Source organism: Biomphalaria glabrata, chromosome 3 (assembly GCF_947242115.1).
Source record: "Biomphalaria glabrata chromosome 3, xgBioGlab47.1, whole genome shotgun sequence".
Lineage (NCBI taxonomy): Eukaryota > Metazoa > Mollusca > Gastropoda > Planorbidae > Biomphalaria > Biomphalaria glabrata.
The window spans coordinates 54,429,398-54,451,553 of NC_074713.1; the positions used below are offsets into that span (position 1 = coordinate 54,429,398).

General features: G+C 34.4%; 2 protein-coding genes across 4 annotated transcripts in view; one reads left to right on the top strand and one right to left on the bottom strand.

Annotated features, from left to right (window-relative positions):
• LOC106070788 (5'-AMP-activated protein kinase subunit beta-1-like) overlaps positions 1-5,912 on the bottom strand; it is a 19,687-nt gene extending 13,775 nt beyond the window's left edge. For both annotated transcript variants that reach the window (XM_056022699.1, XM_056022698.1), the window contains exons 1-2: positions 5,773-5,912; positions 4,139-4,331 (exon numbers count right to left, since the gene is read on the bottom strand). In XM_056022699.1, the coding sequence (XP_055878674.1) occupies positions 4,139-4,249 (111 nt within the window). In that variant the 5' untranslated portion in view covers positions 4,250-4,331; positions 5,773-5,912. The remainder of the gene's footprint in view (positions 1-4,138; positions 4,332-5,772) is intronic.
• Positions 5,913-6,008: 96 nt separating this feature from the next.
• On the top strand, positions 6,009-19,058 carry LOC106070790 (protein Churchill-like). 2 transcript variants are annotated; one of them, XM_013230752.2, is made up of 5 exons: positions 6,009-6,182; positions 15,003-15,135; positions 16,296-16,366; positions 16,582-16,680; positions 17,609-18,070. In XM_013230752.2, exons 1-4 carry the CDS (start codon positions 6,009-6,011, stop codon positions 16,666-16,668), a joined length of 465 nt encoding a protein of 154 aa, XP_013086206.1. In that variant the 3' UTR covers positions 16,669-16,680; positions 17,609-18,070. The 2 variants fall into 2 exon arrangements, with proteins under 2 accessions (XP_013086206.1, XP_013086207.1); XM_013230753.2 differs by lacking the exon at positions 6,009-6,182 and adding an exon at positions 11,023-11,212 and having other exon boundaries at positions 17,609-19,058.
• The last annotated feature ends 3,098 nt before the right edge of the window (positions 19,059-22,156 follow it).

The following is a 22,156-nucleotide window of genomic DNA, read 5'->3' on the forward strand; positions in this document are numbered from 1 at the left end:
AAAAGGGAGCTTGATCAAGAAACAGATCTACATTGTTAGATCTACATTCTAATTTTAGTAAAAACGATTAAAATAAAATGCATATAAATACCAGGTCTACATCCAGATCTAGTTTTAAACAGTAAAAAAAAATCATGCTAATAAAAGATTACGATTTAGAATGACTACGATACTACCGGCTAATTGAAATAAAGTCATAGTTAATGGGTCATCCATTTAATTTTTGTAAGACCACACAAAAACGTTTTTTTTTTTTTTTTTGGTAAACCATCAATCCCCAAATTATTCGAATTTACCTGAAGCCAACATAAACAAAGATTATCCCCCCAAAAATATGTTTAAAAAAATACAATATTTGATCTATACTATACTAACCTTAAAAACAAAATGAACAAGACATATCTACATTCATATTGTGCTAATTTTTTTTCTAACTTAGATATTGAATCTATGTATAAAAAAAAAGTATTTATTGCATACATTATTCATCTTTTTAAATATGTTTATGCAGCAAGTACTTTTTGTCTGATAAACATAAATATCAATTTTCTCATGTACACGAACAGCCTTATAAAGTTCACTAGACTCATGACTCTGTCCCTTTTTCAACTAACATGTATTTGTGTATGTCTTTTTTTTTCAGACCTTTCCTGTTCCAAGCCCACTATTTATCTGGATGTCTTAAATGGATGATCCATAAGATTTTTTTTATAAGTAATAAAACAAAATAAAAAAACTCTCAATAAATAACAACGTAAAATGATCAATTTGTTAATATAAAATGAACTTTGGCACAGATCTACTTACACGAGAACTCTGGAGTAGAGCAAGAAACAAAAAATAATAGAATCTCATCAATGAAGCATTTAATTAATTACAAAAGCATTTAGATTTATATCTAGTCTGTTTTAAGTAACCTATACTAAATAGTTGATGATAAAAGCATTTAGATCTATATCTAGTCTGTTTTAAGTAGGATTATTAAATAGTTGACAATAAAAGCAATCTGAAAATATATGTTTAAATTTGAACAATTGATGCAATGTGATAAAATGATTTGAAACAACAAAACCTGTGTTAGATTTCGATTCAGCCATCTCTTCATTTTATCCTTATATTTATTTTAAAACTCCCCAATTATAGCACAACTGATGTTATGACAAACGATGCCATCCTGCGAATACAAAGCAGTTATCAGCCTTGCTAAAACATTGAGAATTCAGCACCGGCTCTGGAATCAGCGACAACACAGAACAACCTGGAGTCGCCAACACTATTCAATTATTCTTTTTGGCTGTTCTTCACAAGCTTCCAGTTTGGATTGTATTTAAATTGTTAACATTTCTTAACAAATAGGCAAAAACGAGAAACTCTAAGGCAACTATTGGGAAGAAAAAATATTAAACACTGCCACCCTCTAAATCTAAAAGCATTTCTTTTAACGGCGGTATGGAACAAATTTAACAAAAAATACCAACTTTTTTTGGTGCACTATTTTCAACATAAAAAAAATAATACATATATTATACTTAAAGTGATCTTTCATTTGTTTATGTATGTATTATTGGAGTCTCTGACTTTGAATGCCTTTTCCATTTATGTTTTTCATTTTATTATTATTGCAATCTTTTGTATACTTATTTACTACATTAAAGTGTAAAAAAAAAAAAAAAATCCCCAGGATAACTGACACTGTATTAGGGCACATTTAAACTGACACCGAATTAGGGCCCATTTAGCGTGTTCTGATAGCTGCAGTGTACAAAGGTGTAGAAAACCTATCATTGCATTATCAAAAACTCTTTCATTGTTCACTACATTTTCCAGATGATTTCCTGAACAACCCTGAACATTTAAAATGTGACAGCCGAACAAACCAGGACAGTGTTATATTGAAACCATTTTCATAATGTTAGCTCACTTCTTATAGACTTTAAAACATTCTTCATTTAAGATTTTCATCTATGACAGACAACTATAGTTGGCTTGTTTGGTTTATCCAGTGCATAGCAAGTGTTGATACACCATGTATTTTAAAAAGATATACACGGGGAAAGTACATTTCTAGGCTCTTACCCTATTAACACAAATAGTGCCCATGACATTGTTTGGTTTAGCTGTTGATTTCGTAATCTCTCACAATCTTTATGTTTTCCTTTTCTTTTTTTTTTAATCTTATATGCACCCATATTTTTCAGTATTTTTTCTTCTTTTTCTATGTTTTTTGCATAATGTAAACCAGATCTTAAAAACGTTTGAAAATGTAAAAAATTTATCATGTATACAATATCACAAATTATTTATGAAATGCAATGTTACAAAGTGTTAACAGTGATAATCGAAGTTTATTATTTTTATAATTATTAGAAAGTCGGTCAACAAATATTGTGTGGTACCCCAATGGTTCAAGATAGGTGGAGGTGAATTAAGTGTATAAATCAAAGTTGCTTATTATCCTTAGGTCAGCTGTGATAACCTCACCCATCACTTTTATCAACCACTGAACTTACTTTGTATTCTGTTATTGTAGGTATACAATAACTTCAACCTCTAAACAAATTTCATGTCTACAATGAAACTGCATGTGAAAAGGCAGCTCTGCTAATCAATCGTAGGAGTGAAAAGAACAAGATGGACCCAAAATGGACAAATAACATGTGCCTAAGATTTGATAATCAAATCACAAAACAAAATTCCAATTAATCAATATGAGACTAGTATAATCATTAAAAAACAGACCCTGGAAGAGATGTATTAGTCCTATATTGCTGGAGTCACAGATAACTTTGAGTTCAATCTTTTAAAATGGTTTACATGTGTGTGCATACAGTTTGCAAATTTTAAAAAACAAAATAGCCCTCTTCTGAAATACCAAAAGTAATATTAGCACATCTCTTTAAATTGATGACGACAGTAGTAAAATTTTCATTAACAAGTGCATAAATTAGTTTTTCTTCCTTCAAAATGGTTTATATGTATGTGCATAAATATGCATATATATCACTTTAAAATCAAAAGGGTACACCTCTACACAAATGTAGAAGCTGCACCTATTTCAAACATAATAAAGGTTATGTTCTTCTTCTTCTCCTTCGTTCTCATTGTTATGTTGGAGTGTTCAGATGACTAGACCAATATATACGATGAACTGCGCTGTGGTTTCCAAATCAGGGAGCTCTCCATATAGGTTATGTGAAATCATATGTTCTATAACACTTTTCTTGTAAAGGTCTTAACATGATGACAGGCAGACAGACAAAAAAAATGCTAGGATGTTAAGACTCCAGCTTAAGAATGAAACAGTTGTAAATAACTGAGTTACAACCATTGAATTGAATGTTATAGAAGGATTCTAAGTATATCACATGCAAAAATTGCATCTCAAACAAGAAAATCAGAAACAGGATCGCAAAGGTGATTGGGCTACACAATCATCTTCTGGCCGTTGTTTAAAAAAATGCAAACTATGACTGTACTGCCATATATATATATCATATGATCCCAGGACTTGCAAAGACCTTTCTCCAGGGAACAGTACCCAGGAAAAGAAGGATAGGCAGACAAAAGTGAAAGGAAGGCATTAAGGAATTGGTGGGCCTGTCAATCTAAGAGACTCCGATCCTGGCAATAGATAAGAGAGGAAAGGAGAGTAATTGCTGGCAACTTTAAGGAGCCCAAACAGACTAAGGGACCAGGTGAAGGTTAGAAGTTATAATGTGTAAATCTTAAAACTATTGAGATAAAATTCATGATACAGTCTGTGAAGCTCAACCAACATGAACTTCAGTTATAGAGAAATATATTTAAATAGTAAAAAAAAAATTATCATTTTTCAACACTCGTCCAACTGTAGTTTAAGTGTACAAGACTCAAAGGAGCCATGCTAAGAAGAAAAAATTCTTGTTATGATTAGCACCATTTTTAATTGCAATAGCATACTGTCAGCATATAATTGATAACGTTAGCATAAAAATGTGCATTGTACTCAAGGCTGCTCCCAGCGCACATTAATGGCTTTGGTCTACTTTAAAAGAAAGATAATCCTGCAGAACTGGCAAGTTCATTTCCTGTAAGATGACTGGCCTTTGTTATTTGAAAACGTAAAATAAGTCATTACGGTTTAAGATGTGCTACCTACCCGATATGTAGGCTCAACATCAGCTTCTGCATATCTTGCAGTAGCAGTAAGTGTTGGTGCTGTGTCTTCACCAGAACCATGTCGATTTTTAGCAGAGCTACTGTTTCCCATTTCCCAAACTCAAAATACCGTAAAGTATTAGAGCTACCTAGATCCTTGTAAAGTCAGTATGATTCTGTTCAATGTGTCGATCCTAGGGAAAAAATTGTAACAATTTAGCCTTGACTTTGCTTGAATAAAGATCTAAACTTCTTTTATATTTTAAGATACATGTTAGTACCGGTAAATAGAAATACATGTAGGTCATGTATTGAGTACATTTTTGAGCCTTTCAACCTTTGAGCCTTGGCTAGCTGCTATGTACTTTGAAGCTATGCTGAAAGGCTATTTATTTCTAATTTAATACTTACTAATAATGATCTAGAATTAGATTATATTCTAGGTTGTATATTTTTTACTTCTAGAATTATCTAAGTTATTAGTGAAACAAAAGGGAATCTAGATTGAGAAAGTTGTAGCAAGCAGCAATTTATATAAATAATAATAGAGACATCTAGAGTACAGACTATAGATAGTATTGAAATATTTGAGTCAGCATATTATGATAATGTTTTGTAATATATGATAGATCTTATTCCATATTATATGTTAGAACTAATTCATAAAAGTGCTTCTTCTTCCCTCTGGAGTGCCATAAGAGAATGGAATGGGTTATCTGAATCGGCCAGGAAAACCAACAACTTAGCAGAGTTAAGCCATTGATTAACATGCATGACTAAATAGATTGGACACATTAAATGTGTAGGACGTATATAATATTCTTTTTTGAAGTAACGTCTGTTATCAATAAGATAAGATAATGTCTGACTTTATTAGTGTATAAGATCTTGATCTAGCTGTGTCAAAGTAGTCTAGTTAGGATTATACTAGGACAGATGACTGACTTTAGCCCCCAAAAGGTAAATAGACAAGCTATAAAAGTATAAAAACTCAAAGATAGTAGATCTAGTTACTAGTAGTAGACTCTAAGTAGACTAGCATAGTCTCAGACAGTGGAGGTTTACAGAACTGAAGAGAAGGTGGCTAAGTAGCAGTCTAGTGTAGACAAGCCCTTTGCACTACTACAAGTACTAGAGTCTAGCTAAGACTGCAGTGAGTGTAATCAGATTTTTTTTCAGCACAAATAACAGTAGCACTGATAATATTATTAATATCTAAGATTATAAGTGAATAAGTACTAAAGTTAAAGTAGGCCTATCAAGTGTGACTGTGACAGTATCATATCCATAATGAATGATAATGACCATATCTAGATCTACATATATAAAAATTTAAAATATAATCTTTATTATTAATTATAATGATCATAGTCAAGTCAGACTCATAGTGTCATAGTTCACAGTAATCACAGTCAGTGCACTTCACTGTTAGTGTTACTAGTCTAGTTAGTGAGTTAGTGTTATGCAGTGCAGATAAAAAAAAAATAAGTGCACCGAAATAGTAAAAAAAAATTAAACCTAGATATAAAGATAAGATATAGATCTATAAGCTAGATCTAAAAGGCTAATTAAATAGACAAATTACTATGGGAAAAAAATGTTTTGAGAATCGTAAAACTTTTGAAAACAACTCACTATGTTGGAATACTTCGCTGATGTAAACAATTTCAAGGACTCTCGTTTCACGCGAGGAATAAACGATAAACTAACTTAACACGAGAACTGAAAGTAGTTAGCGGAATCCTGAAAATCTGTGTTCTTTGCGACAAAAATAAATATTCTAGCCACCGGTATTTTTCTCAATCCAATAAAATTCTACAAATCTAGATTTTTACATTGCTAAGTATTTCTACAACATAAAAATATTTTGGATGAATCAAGGTAAACAAAAATGGTGGATCATGTGGCGAGATTGTAGTGAATTGTGGGAAGTTGTCTATCGTTCAATCTCGTATTTCAGCAAAAGATCCAATGAGATTGAAGTAAATTCACTTTCGGTGCTGTCCGCATACTCCGAGCTAATTTTATCGAGATCGTGTATCTCCGTAAGTAAACACAAAAGCACGTGCTTGATTATGTTTATTTCTCACTGTCACACCCTCAATGTCCAAGTATAGTATTTTCAACCATTTCTTTTTCATGCCAAGATCTTTTACTATGTTTTATTTTGAGATAGAAAAAAAACAATTGAAAAAAAAAAAGTTACTATCACATTTCTTTTTGGGGATTTATCTTGAAAAAAGAAAAGATCTATCATCTAGGCCTAGCAGACGCTTTAATTAATAATTCTTGCAAATGACACTAGACGCAATATTATAGACTTACAAAATATTTATTATAACACAAACAGATCTTTTAAGAATATTTATGACGATTACGGTAATACTTAGAGGCGCTGGCTCGGACATGTTCGCCGTTTGGAGGACAATCGCATCACAAAAATCATTCTCTACGGGCAGCTCGCGTCTGGTTTTAATCTTTTAAGAATATTTATGACGATTACGGTAATACTTAGAGGCGCTGGCTCGGACATGTTCGCCGTTTGGAGGACAATCGCATCACAAAAATCATTCTCTACGGGCAGCTCGCGTCTGGTTTTAATCTTTTAAGAATATTTATGACGATTACGGTAATACTTAGAGGCGCTGGCTCGGACATGTTCGCCGTTTGGAGGACAATCGCATCACAAAAATCATTCTCTACGGGCAGCTCGCGTCTGGTTTTAATCTTTTAAGAATATTTATGACGATTACGGTAATACTTAGAGGCGCTGGCTCGGACATGTTCGCCGTTTGGAGGACAATCGCATCACAAAAATCATTCTCTACGGGCAGCTCGCGTCTGGTTTTAATCTTTTAAGAATATTTATGACGATTACGGTAATACTTAGAGGCGCTGGCTCGGACATGTTCGCCGTTTGGAGGACAATCGCATCACAAAAATCATTCTCTACGGGCAGCTCGCGTCTGGTTTTAATCTTTTAAGAATATTTATGACGATTACGGTAATACTTAGAGGCGCTGGCTCGGACATGTTCGCCGTTTGGAGGACAATCGCATCACAAAAATCATTCTCTACGGGCAGCTCGCGTCTGGTTTTAATCTTTTAAGAATATTTATGACGATTACGGTAATACTTAGAGGCGCTGGCTCGGACATGTTCGCCGTTTGGAGGACAATCGCATCACAAAAATCATTCTCTACGGGCAGCTCGCGTCTGGTTTTAATCTTTTAAGAATATTTATGACGATTACGGTAATACTTAGAGGCGCTGGCTCGGACATGTTCGCCGTTTGGAGGACAATCGCATCACAAAAATCATTCTCTACGGGCAGCTCGCGTCTGGTTTTAATCTTTTAAGAATATTTATGACGATTACGGTAATACTTAGAGGCGCTGGCTCGGACATGTTCGCCGTTTGGAGGACAATCGCATCACAAAAATCATTCTCTACGGGCAGCTCGCGTCTGGTTTTAATCTTTTAAGAATATTTATGACGATTACGGTAATACTTAGAGGCGCTGGCTCGGACATGTTCGCCGTTTGGAGGACAATCGCATCACAAAAATCATTCTCTACGGGCAGCTCGCGTCTGGTTTTAATCTTTTAAGAATATTTATGACGATTACGGTAATACTTAGAGGCGCTGGCTCGGACATGTTCGCCGTTTGGAGGACAATCGCATCACAAAAATCATTCTCTACGGGCAGCTCGCGTCTGGTTTTAATCTTTTAAGAATATTTATGACGATTACGGTAATACTTAGAGGCGCTGGCTCGGACATGTTCGCCGTTTGGAGGACAATCGCATCACAAAAATCATTCTCTACGGGCAGCTCGCGTCTGGTTTTAAGAAAAACTGGTCGCCCCCCCCCCACCACCACCACCGTTACGTGGATGTGATCGGGATTTAAAACCAGTGAACATTTATACTGACCATTGCGAAAACATAGCCCTAGACCGCACTAGTTGGACATGCAGAGACGCGACCAAGAAACCTATAGACAACAACAGCAAAAAAAAAACAAAAAAAAACATGGGCCTCAGCTCTAGGTCTACCTGTCCTCAAAATCATTATGTTAAGTTTGATAATGTATTAATATGCATTCATACAGTGAACTATATATCTTTATAAGAAATGTAGACCTTATGTTGTTTTTTTAATCGCTATGTATGTAGGCCCTAAAAGAATATAGCCTACTAGTAGCACTGTCTACGGATAAAGACTGTAGAGTCTGTAAAAGTTTTGTTTTTAAACACGATGCTCAGGGGGCCTTTTTATAAGAGAATATTATAAAACCTTTAACAATTTAATACGTGTCACAGTGGCATCGATGCGGCCATTTCGGTTGCTCTGCCGGCCCATTTGGGTACTGGCCCACTGGGCATTTGCCCAAATGCCCATAGAGCCAATCCGCCCCTGGGAGTGTCTCTCCAAAATTGGGCTCCACGGTCATGAAAACGTGTTCGAGATGAACCATAGTCGTTCTACGACAGAAGAAGGCCAATAATATGAGTAGCGCAGTAAGAAACACGTGAGGCCGGGTTAAAAAATATAATTAACGACTACTTATAATTGTCCTTATCTTATATTCAATGCTCGCTGTGCGACGCCTGTGCCTCTTATAAGTAATTAGAGAAGACTGTCTACCAAGGCCCTTTTCTTGGGGACCCCCAAAGAAATGGTTCCAGTTATATTTTCAATAATTTTGAAGAAAGAGTGAAGGAAAAATTGTGTTGACTACAAGGGGCCCCATATCTCAAATAGCTTAGTTTTAATTTAGGGCCTTATAATTATGAAGTCCGACTTTGGTCTTGAAGCTAGTGAAATTAGCTTGCTGACCTCATCGTCACCAGCTAGAGTTCAAAGGTGACAATCTTACAAGCAGTCAAATGTATGGCCGACAGCTGGCGAAAAATTAACAAGACGATTCAGAATTGTTTTTCTAATGGTTGCTCTAAGCCTAACGTTACATAATTTATAGTAGGCTATGTCTCGTAACATGGTCGTAGCTATAGAGGGCTGGGGTTCAAACCCTAAAATATGTACTTTCTGAATTGGTGGCATGAAAGTAGATACCCCTCCCTTTAATAGCAAGTAAACGGGAGCGCCTTCTAACGTTTTCCAGTGTTTTGTACTTCAGAATTACTTTTCTGAGCTGTCTACAGTGCATTATCCTGCTCACCCCTATCCACTCATTGACTTCGCCCAAGGAACTTATTAACAGTAGTAACTGTATTTGGATCGTAGATTTACATTAATAATAATATGTAGCCAGCAAAACAAACCAAAGTGTGAATATTTTTTGGGGCGGGTGATTTTACCTTTACCTATCCCTTAGTCTGTTGGATCGTTTGGGCACCAAGCAAGACTCGTCGACCGTCTTTCTCCATTCCTCTCTGTCTTTTGCCTTTAGAACCTTTTTCAATGGCAGGCCCGTCCATTCTTTTATGTTGTCCTCCCATCGCTTTATCTGTCTGCCTCTTCGTCTTTTTTCTGGTACTGTTCCCTGAAGGAAGGTCTTTGCGAGCCCCGAAGATCTTGTAATATGGCCATAGATTTTAAGCTTGCGTTTTTATTACTATAGTTAGCAGGTCAACATGGGGGTCCGATCACTGTCTCTAATCTCTTGGTTTGTGATGCGGTCTTTGAACGTGATACCTAGGATCTTTCTGTAGCATCTCAATTCTATTGCTAGGATCCTCCTCTCTAGCTCTGCAGTCAGCCTCCAAGACTCACAAGCATAAAAAATGTGGACATGACCAGGGAGCGCACCAGTCTGATTTTGGTGCTGAGGGCTAAGCCTTTGTCTTTTCATATTATTTTAAGTTTTGAAAGGGCTGCTGTGGACTGTTTCGGGTTTCGTTCCCTCATCTGAGACAATAGCTCCGAGGTATTTGAAGCTGCCAACACTAGTCAGCTTTTCACCTCCAATACTGATGCCCCTTTTAAAGCCATGTTGGCTATTGGTCATACTTTGTTTTTTTTCGGCATTTATTTGCATACCATATGCTGCGGAAGTCTTGTCAATGCGCATCACCAGGTCAGCTAGTTCTTCTTCTGTCCTTGCTAGGCCATCAATAATGTCATTTGCGAAGCGCAAATTAGTATATTTTCCCCCCTCCAATGCTCACAGTATCTTCATAGCCTTAGAGGGCATCTTCAATTATCCTTTCAAGGAAGATATTGAAGAGTGTTGTTGAAAGTAAGCAGCCTTGTCTTACTCCAACTGTGGTTTTGAACCAGTCCCTAATATTATTGTTGAAGTAGGCCTTTCTTAAAATCAATATAGACATGGAAAAGATTCTCTTGATGTTGGAGATATTTTTCACAGAGTATTCTGAGGTTTAGGATTTGTTCTGTTGTGCTGCTACCTTGTCTAAAACCCGCTTGTTCTTCTGATATGATTTTGACTGCTATCCGTTTTAGTCGATTTAATATAATTTTTAACAGTTCTTTACTGGGATGGCTTATGAGGCTGATGGTGCGATAGTTTTGACAGAGTTGTAAATTGCCTTTCTTTGGAAGGGTGATGATGAATGATTGGGTCCATGGTTTGTGCCATTCTCCTGATTGCCAGATCTTGTTGCAAATCGTATATAGTGCGTTTATTATGGTTTCTTCTTCCGCCTGTAAAAGTTCACCAGGAATGTTGTCAAATCCGGCCGATTTTCCCTTATCTAGGGTGGTTGGGAACTTTAAAAAAAAAATCGAACTATATACCAGCCGCCTTTCATTCTTTGAGAGCTTCGGGCTCGGAAGCACGTAAAACATTATACTCTACTTATATAGTGAGTGAGTTGACGGATACTTAAAAATAAAGAATTTTCTCCGATAAATGAAACGGAAAAAAAAAAAACATTTCATACAACAAAACATTTTTTTAGATAATAGACTAGACTAGTATCTATAGACATTAGTCACATTAGATAACAGTCTGATATAAATCTATTGTCTAGGATAGAGCTACATTAAGTAGTTCAACTGACTACTATCTAGGCCTAACTTCCTAAGCAAAATTTGAAATAAAATAAATTATGTGCCAGGGTTGTGTAAAAGAAGAGTTTCCAGACAGGGTAAAATAAATTATTAGTAAATACTAAAAAACCTAACTAAATCAGTACAAAACTCAAAACAAAAGATCTCTAGCCTAGGGACACTAGGGTAGATCCTAGATCTAATATCTAATAATTCTAATTATTCTAATCACTAATCCAGTACTAGGTCTAGTAGTAAGTAGATTAGATATAGTGACAATATAGTCTAATATAGACATTAAATGATTCACATTATGATTATTATTATAGAGTCTATATGAAGTATAACTACTAATAGTTTATCATCTATGACTGTTGACCTCCTTAAGGCTTAAGGCGTGTAATACTGGTTCATCTTGTAGAATTTTTTCTTGTTACTGTGGAGCCCTATTTTGGAGAAACATTCCCATCCACACATATCGTTAGGTACTTCGATAAAAATTTCAAAATGATCACAATGCAATGGAACCTATTTAGTTAGATAGAGCTTGAGAAATACTTTCCAATGATACCAATTTTATATTGCTGAGTTAATTGTGAGGGAAGTTATTAAATTTTTAGTGGCCAAAAATTAGCCTTCTTTAGCCTTTGTAAATAAAAAAAAAAATCTGTGACCGAAACAACTGACAGTTGAACTTAAATTAACTGTATTATAAAAAGTCTTAAAGATATGGGGTTGAAACTTCACACTCTTTTACATTAACCAGTATTCTGTTAAAGTAAATTAAAAAAATAAGTCCAAGCAATAAAATCTTTGAAAAAAAGTTAATTAATATATAAAAAAGCCTTGACAAAAAATAAAAATATATGTGATTTTGTCATCATATGAGCACAAAAATCACAAATAAAACAAATCAGAGATCTGTATTGTGTTTTATTTTGTTTAATTATAATTCTACTGTATTTAAATAGCTATTTATATGCATCAGATAGATAATTCTTATAAATTATAAATGAAAATAGCACTGCGCAGAAAAATATTTCCTAAAATTTAATGACTATAAGTTTCATAAACTTCATAAAAAAACAGTTTTAACCTTTTTGTAGAGCACTGGCAATTAATCATTTTAAAATACCTTAATAAAATTTAAATGCTTTAAAAATTAGATTGTAAATGAAAAATTTCTTGCTTCGGACAATAAAATAAAAAAGAAACCTTGCGATTTTTTTAGAAGTTATTAAAAGATTTTTTACTTGAATTTTTGTGCACTAAGAGCTCATCATTTTAAAAATATAATGTACTCATTTATTAACTATTAATTTACATGTATATTAATAGAAAAAAACAACACACAGAAAAAAAAATTAATTATTAGTTCGCTGAGCTAAAAATATGAAAAAAAAAATTGTAATATTATATTTAATATTATTTTTTAAAGTAATTAAACTTTTACTTTAAAATTTGCAGATTACAAAGTCATTTTAATAAAGACACATTCCCTCTCCATAATCTAGCATTCAAACACTATAAAAGTTAATCTAAATGAAAAATTCCTATTTGTGCTTCTAAAAATAGCTCCTGATAGACAGAAATTGACCATTTCTAGTAAATCACAGTGTTGGTCATTACTAAAAATAGATTTCAACCATCAACTTTGAAAATTAATATCTAAAGAGTGCGCCAAGCTACAAACTTCAAACTTAGCACACATATATTTATTAACATGCTAAATTCAATAGAATTAGTGAGATTGTTGTAACCATAAACACTTTTATTTTATTTAAAAAAGAAAATTTTACCCTTCTTTGTCTTTGTTAATTTTAATATCAAATATCTTTAAAGTGCGCCAAGAGAATTTAATGAAATTTGAAATATACACATTTCATAATATGATAAATTATTGTAGCAAACAGCATTGTTGTAACTTTTATAGGAAAAAAGTTGTAAAAATGTCAACTTTCACATAAACTTTTGTTAAGACAAATTTAACAGATTGGCTTCAAAAGCAAATAAAAATGATCTCTGATATCTTATGTTTACAAAAAGTAATCATAATTAGTCCTCAAATCAAATACAATATGCTAAAACTTTGATGGAAATGACCACCCCTAAAAAAAGGGTAAAATCTGCTGACACACTTTTCAGCCATTTTTTGGGAGAAAAAAAAAATGGATCTAGGTCAGTTTATCGAAGTACCTAATATCGTAGTTTAAGGTGGCTTTCGCTTTGGTGGTAGAGGAGCCTTTCTAACAATCAATGGGATAATGGCACCTTCGGCGCCGACTCCCTACTGGACTTTTTTTTTAAGATGTCTTCGCAATGGTCAGTATCAATGTTCACTATTTTGAGATCTCATTTAATTACATCCACGTAACGGAGGTGAGGTGACCAGTTTTTCTTAACTAAAAGTTAGACGTGAGTTGCCCTTTTGAGATGCGATTGTCCTCCATCCAACGAACATGACCAAGCCAGTCAAGCCGTATTGTCTGATGACTGTAAAGGTGCTGGGAGACCTGTTGGCGCAAGGATCTCAGTATTGCACCCTCTCTCTTGCCTTGTGATTTCCAAGGTAGCAGAATTCATTCATGGCATCCAGCTTGTTATCATCAATGAGGATGCAGGGTGGTGGTCGCATAACATAATTTGTTTTCTGCATGTTCATGGTTAGGCCATACTTTTTACAGGCCTGAGAGAAGCGGGACATAATTGACAGAGTGAGTCTTCCACTACCCTTGCATCCTCTTTGATTAGCATATCTCTTATGAGGGTGATTCTGATTTTAGTTTTGGCCCTCAGTCTGACAAAATTTAGTGACCAGGATAGCCATAAATATTTGCATCCAGCTTCCAGCCGTTGAACAAAATAAATACAGCTATGACATGCTGAAGAAAGTCTACAAACATCTGTCTAAAACAGGATCATGACGTTTGAGACATGGATATCAGTAAAAAAAAAGTATATTGTTACGATCTCTCCTACTATCCAGGCTCTCTGCAAACTGCACCACACAACACAACGAACTTAAAGAACCTCACAACTCAGGGCTCCAAAGTATCAGTAACAGTTTAATTTCAAATACATCACAATTGGCAACAACATTAATACCGACTGTAAAAAAACCTTGTCACTGTTCCGGACTGACTTCACACACCATCCTGGTTCTGACTTGCTCATACTGGTCACATTGCGAGGTAACGTGGAGTGAAGTGTCTTGACTCTAACACACTCATTCTTATATAGGGTCCCTACAGGCCTTCTAGAATCAGATGGAACGTCTCTTGACCACTCGCTTGATTACATTCGCCGTGACCTGCGTGCATATTTATAACAGGTCCTTGCTGAACTGGCGTGTACTGTCACTCGTTACGGTTGACAGCTCGTCTAGCGCTGCAGCAAGAAAGAAAGAGTAAAGTAAAGTTCCCCTTTCAGACCATGCAATCCATAGGGCTGATGATCTAAAGGTAATCTGTGTCATGTGGCCTGCACAATGACCAACCATCTTTACTTTTCCCCAACTAATGTTGGGTACCCATTAAAGCTGATTGTATTCTAAGGTGTCCTAAAGATACTGAAATAAAAAATCCCAGTCTTCGCCAGGATTTGAACCCGGGACCCTCCTGTTCAGAAGCAGAGCACTTTACCACTCAGCCACTGTGCAGTAAGAGGGCTTTAAAAAAATAATTTTAAGAAAAAAATTGTATAGGGTTATTGTGAAAATACATCAAGTACAATCAACCTTTTTTTTTTCTCTTTTCTGCTGTACTATTGTTATCCTTTGTTCACAAACACACATCATATATTTGTTTTTTTAGTTTACTTACATGTTTCAAAAATATGTTTGTTTCTGCATTGAGATTTGACAGTTTGGACTTCTTTTCTTCCTTCTAGGAATCTCTATGCATTGATCAAGGCTCTTACATGTTGAATTTTAGCAAATGTTGCAATTGTGGAGCTCGGGATATGAAAATAGCCAACAGATCCTGTGTAGACTCTGAGCAAGAAGAAGTGATCACTTACCAACGTAAGGAACATGTTTTATCTTAACTGTAATCCGTTGTTTTGACATGTTGGTAAAGCCCCTGCCTAATTTGAACCCTTTCAGGATTTTAGCATCTTCCAGATAATGACGAGGTACCATAGAATTGTTGAGTCAATAAAAAAAAAATTTGAACAGTATTATCTTTTTTTAATGTTATAAAGTACAGACGTTACATTACACCTGTCCCTAGAACAAATCCAGTCATGCATTTTGATCAATCACTTAACTCCCAAGTCATTGGTTTTCTTGACTGACTCAGGTAACCCATTCCACGCTCTAATAGCACTTTTGAAGACTAGCACATAGCCACATGTCTTCCTGGTTAACCATTGGATAAACAAGAAAACTGAATATCACATTAATCTTTACATGATTTTTTGACAACTCTAGCACCAAGAAAACTGTTTTTATTCATTTTGAGTTATCTCTCTTTCCCTCTTTCACACCATCCTTGTCTGTTTTACAAGTTCTGGTGTTCTTTCAGAAATGAAGACTAATTTGTCCTAACCCCAACATGCGGCAGAATGTCAGTGATGGGTGGAGGGCAGGGCTCAAATGTGGGGCATTCGCAACGACATTTTCTGAAGCGCTTATCACATGACCAGGCGGACATCATATGAGTTTTTTCTTGTCCCTCTAAATGTTCGATAAAGTATTTTGATATAATTTCCATTCAATTGGAACAAAAAATTTGAATATATATTAACTGGCTACTCAAGGTGTTCCCACTGATTGCCCAAGTAGTGTCATCTATTCCATATGCCCTTAGTGTTCTCAATTTTGACATGATACACAAGAGCAAACTAAATTGAAAGTTTGTAAAGAACACAGTCATCATAAATTTATATTTTTATTCGCACTGTCTTGATATTTGATATCTCTATGATAAAAGTAAAACATTTTAGCTGCTGTTGTTGAACATAACCACAAGTTTTTTTTTTATTTCCCTGCCCTCGGCTAAAAGACAGTAAAAAAATTATGGAGGTTGTATTATTATAATTACTTAGGATTTACTCAGCTCTAGTTTTTTTTTTCTGTACAGTTACTAGCTGAGATTCAAACTTATATTCATGTTTAAAAAGGGAAGCCCAAAATGACAATCGCTATGATAAATTAAAATATTGTGTAACTTTCTGTTCCAGATGTGTGCGGCAGCTGTGATCATGTGATAGCGGAACATGAGCACACATTTCGAGTGGAAGAAGAATTTCAGGTGAGGGAAAAGTATTGACAGACAAAAATATATTTTACATAAACAAGACCCCTGACAGGACATTTTGTGTATAATTAAAAAAAAACTAAGAAATAACCATTTATAATTGTTATTTTAACCTATGACACTTTCCTTACTTGAACTTCATTAAATAAATATTCTCTTAATTTGTTAAAAAAGTTGTAAAAAAATTTGGTTGCTGTTTTGTTCCCAAGCTCTATGGAATGTCTTGCTTACTGTGTGGCTCTGCTGATGATCAGAGGAGTATTATGCCCATAGACCCCAGGGGACCTGCAATGTAGACCTGGCTCAATGTAAGCTTATACAATGACTGACTGAAATAAAATTATAAGACTATGAACTTATGTATCTTATATATTACAGACGTTACTTCAAAAAAGAAGATAATTACGTCCTACGCATTTCTTGTGTCAATCTAGTCTTGCATGTTAATCAATGACATAAACTCTGATAAGTTGTTGGTTTTCCTGGCTGATTCAGGCAACCAATTCTATTCTCTAATGACACTAGGGAAGAAGGAGCACTTGTACGAATTTGTTCTAGCATATGGAATAAGAAATGTGCCTCTATCCTTGTGTCTTTCTGAGTACCGTATTTCATTAGGTTTTTTTCTATTTGCAAGTTCTGGTTTAGTGTTTTATGTATTATAGCTAGTTTACTTTTTGTTCTTCTGTCATGAAGCATCTCTAAGTTTAATGATTTTTACTAAAGGTGTTACTCTATTCAAATTGGAATATTTTTCTGTTATAAATCTCACTGCTCTATAACTGTAGGCCTACTGTTCTAACTGAAGTTCAACAACCAACAAGAGTGACTGAGCAAGCTCCTAAGTCAAAGAATGACTGAGCATGCTCCTAAGTTGCTTATATACTGTTTATATAGACTCAAAGATAAGCCTTATTTTCGTTATATTAAATAAATTTTGGCTCTTAAAATTTCAATTACAATTGGAACAATGCATGCTACTTTGCTATCTGATTTAGACCAATGTCTATGAGTCTTTAGGTGAAAGTTGAATGCAGTATTTCATGTGACTATGCAGATCAAGTTGCAGCCTGCATATTTTGTGCTATTTAAAGCTATACCGCAGATTTAAAAATATTGCTGTCTCTTTACTCTTTAAAACTTTTTAGCATCAAGCAAAAAAAAAAAACTCAGACTTCGAGTTTTTCAACCAATTAGGTGACCAGGAAGTTTAAATATTTTCTTCTTTTCCCACAGGTATCAAACATGAAGTGGAGAAATCATCCCTTACAGATTAAACTACATTGTAATTCTGCCACAGATATACACAGAATAACTTCATTTACAATTATTGAGGCTTGTAACAGAATATTTAGTTTCAGATGGTAGCAGAATGGCTCAGTTTAGTTGTTTTTTTTTTCCCTTTTGTTTCTATTAAACATGTTACAATTTAAGTTTATATATTAGCGCTAGAAAATCAAAACTTTGAAAGAAAATCTATAAGTTACATTGATTATCACTTTTCATACAACCTTGAACTTTTTAAAGCAAGCAAGGGAAATTGATACTGATCATCATGTCTGCTGATTTCATGATTGGCCGTGGACAGTTAACAGAGAATACAACCCTAAATCCTGCTTACAATTTTAATTATGTAACTTTTGTTTTATTCTTATAAATATAGTTTTGTTTATTGTATTTTTTGTTTGTAAAATGTTTTACATGATTTGAATGCTCTTCAGAGTTGAAGGTAATTAACTTCCTAGTCTAGGATGAGGGGGGTGGGAGCGGGCGGGGTTTAAACCCAGGACCATTGATAAATCCAAACAACAGTCCAGTGCACAAACTTCATGACCAGGCATCTTTAACGATCAATAAATGCAAAGATATATGTGCTGTTTTTCCGTTCTATTTTCTCATTGAAAGGTGGTAGGAAAAGTTGGTAGAAAGTCTGGAAATTCCTTAAACTGATGGTAAAGTTGATAGGCTTATAACACAAATGTCGTGGCTTTGATTCGCATTCTGACCTTTTTTTTTTCATTGAAGATTCAATCCAATTTGATCCGATCATATCCAATTCAATTCTATCCCTTCCAGTCCAAACAGACCCTATCTTATTTGAGTAGGAATGTAGTTAAAACATTTTTTTATGTCACTTGTTTTTTTTTTTTCCAGTAACTTAATTTTTAAACATGATGTTGATTTTGTTCACAATGTCTGTTCATTTAATTTAGTTACAACCTTTACTGTAATAGTGCTATAAGAGCATGGAATGGGTTGCCTGAGCTAGCCAGGAAAACCAGTGACTTAGCAGAATTTAGATCATTGGTTAATATGCATGACTAAATGCATGTAATCATCTTCTTCTTTGAAGTAACATCTGTATTCTATAAGATAGTTTACTGTAATACTTTCAATATTCTGATTTCATGTCTTGTATCCTAATTCATTCTGGGTTTTAAATGTTTGACATGTTTCAGATGTTTATTCAGAATTGAAGATAATATACTGCCTAGCCCAAATCTTCCACGTAATGACAGGGGATGGCAGCGGGTGGGGTATGAACCCAGGCCCATCGAGACAACCAATCAATAGTCCAGCGTGCATACCGCATGACCAGACTGCCATCCAATGAACAGAAATGAACAAATTAAATTTTGAAATTACTGCCCAAATGTTATAATTGGTTAAAAAAAAATTTTCTGTGATTATTAATGATTAGTTGTAAAGTTAGTTAACAGTGCAAGTGTTTCGACTTATTGTAGTAGCCAATGTGTGATAAGGAAACTGGCTGTTTGTTGTAAGGCTGTTTTCATTATAGACTTATTGTATTCTCGGTAAATCTAATATAAATTGGTTTTATGTCTATGTATATTATTAAATGCATGTATTTATTTGACAATGATAAAATTGACAATGTCATGATGAACTTGAGACCCTAAACTTGTAGACACTCACATAGGGGAGTAACATTTAGAGAAAAAAAAAGTCCTTAGCATATACTGTAAAGTTGAGGCTTGTAAACTTTTTTTTTTCTGCTGCGGTTTGTTTTTAAAGATTGATTTGAGTCCCCCATACTAGAGCACCAGTTTTTAGTCTTTATGATAAAAACTGTTATTTCCAAACCTCAAGGCATTGGTCTAAAAAACAATATTGGTTCCGGTTCATATTTTGAGGGCACGCCAATAAATCCCAATGTCTATGTCTAGTATAAAATGTTGCTGCTTGCTACCAACTGAAGCTACATGTAGGTTTGCTACCAACTGAAGCTACATGTAGGTTTGCTACCAACTGAAGCTACATGTAGGTTTGCTACCAACTGAAGCTACATGTAGGTTTGCTACCAACTGAAGCTACATGTAGGTTTGCTACCAACTGAAGCTACATATAGGTTTGCTACCAACTGAAGCTACATGTAGGTTTGCTACCAACTGAAGCTACATGTAGGTTTGCTACCAACTGAAGCTACATGTAGGTTTGCTACCAACTGAAGCTACATATAGGTTTGCTACCAACTGAAGCTACATTGAGGTGGTTCTTCTTTCTGTTTTATTTTTTTTAAATTGATAATATTCTCTCACATTTTCTTCAAAGTGAAAAGATGACAGAGAGTTGGCAGTTGGTCTGAAGCACAAGTTTCAATTCTAATTTATTTCAAGTTGAAATTTCACACATAGTACTGGGGGCATTTAAGATAAGTATATTGTGCTATAACAGGAGTATGGTGGAGACCATTGACCTGTGACATATAACCCAGGTCTATTGGTGTCAAAGGTTGCAGGTCACTTTCTCCAATACTGATTTGGTTGAATTCCTATTTTGGCCTCTTTTTTTCTAATGACAAAGAAAATTGTTGACTGTATTATTTGAATATAAAGTAGGGATTGAATTACACCAAAAAATATATCACACATAAACTTGAAAAAGGCTTACACTCTTGAAAATAGTACTTGCTCTACTCTTTTTCAAATGATAAATTATTACATTCTCAATATAATATTGAATTATCTCCCTTGTGAGATGCTTGCTTTTTTTTTATAACTATCTTGAATACATTCTCAGCATTCTGATTGTCATGCAACAGTCTTACTGTTTTGTTTTGTTTTTTAAATGATATACTATGGATCTTGTTTACAGTGTATTTAATGGTCAAGCCAGATGTTGATATTATTTCACATTAGTCAAGTGGTCATTGACTGATATTAATATTATATTACTTAGTGATGGGCAAAAGTTAACTAAAAAGTTAGTAACTTTTAGTCGAAGTAAAAAAATTTAATTACAATTAAGACCATTGTTTAACTAGAAAAAAATAGAAAGTTCGGTTAAAATCGTAGTTTAATTAATTTTTTTTAGTTTCTTACTAAAAAGTTAAATTAAAATGTGTACAACTTTTCAACATGTGGTCAGGGTTGAAACACACATCCCTGTTTTCTGGTCATGTGATATCAATAACTTTGATTATCAAAAAAATGATACAGTTAACAACTATTTAGTCAGTCTGCATTTGAAGAGGGTAAAGTAAGATCCTGGTAGAAGTTATGAGAGTAAATATTTGCACTTGAAAGTAGCAGTATTCTAAAATGTTAAACATTTTTGGCTAAAAGCGTCTATGCAATACTATGAATGGGGTTGTTCCGAATTTTTTTTGTGAGCCACGTGGAGGTGTTTAATTTCTGTTTCTAGTGGGAATCTGATTAGTGAGTTAGGACAAAATTTAGTGGTTTTAATCAATTCATTTGCGGCAAACAATATTGTTTTAACTGCAGGAATACCCAGTACACCCTTTTTATAGTCTTAAGACTTATTATTGACATCTAAGAATCGACAGTTAGGCCTATATAGATCTTAAAGCATTAGGATAACCAACTCTAGAAAAAAAAATCTAAATTCACACCCTCTCTTGACCATAAAGTAAATAGACTGTGTCCAACTGATTTTAACAACTTGGTCAGCTAGACATACACATGTAGGCCTAGTGTACTGTACGTGTGTAGTCGATGATACTACAAGACTACCCTGCATTTTTTTCATTACGCGTAATGCAATAGTGGAGTGGTCAGACAAGAAAATAACACACTGGTGTGGCTAGTCAAGCACTAAAATAGTTACACACCCTCCCTGCCCAGAATGTGTCCGACTGATTTTAACAACCTGACCAGATAGACGTGCACGCGTTGGCATATATAGTGTAGGCCTACTGAGTGTGCAGTCCATAATGACAAGACCACCCTGTTTTTTTCCCTTGCGCGTTTAACGGCTATGCATCAGTGTTAGTTGCATTTTTAGTGGTCAGACAAGAAAATAGCACATCGGCATGGTTAGTCAAGCATGTATTTTACACTATAAAATAGTTATACAGGTCAAATGTTTCTTAAAACTCCAACGATTTCGTTTCTGTTTCTTTGGTTACCGGTACTAAATTTAAATGTGAAATTCTAAATTTTAAAACTTTACCGGTATAAGTAAGATTTTCCGTGATATAATAAGTTAATATAATAATAAAAAAAAGAGTACCATTCTTTTCTAAAGGTTTAAATAGAAGGCAAAAATACTAGCACACATAGACATCTTTTTTTTAAATTTTATTTTGCATTAACGTTTATGTAAGAAACATATTCTTTATTATTGATTTTATTATGGATAAATATTTCTACAATGTTAAAAGAATAAGATCGAACCGTAAGCATAGAGTCGGATGATTATATCTATAAAGGTCTAGATCAACCCCCCCCCCCAAAAAAAAAAAGTTATGAAAAGTTTAATTAATTTCCTTTCGTTTAGTTTAACTATTTTTTTGAAATT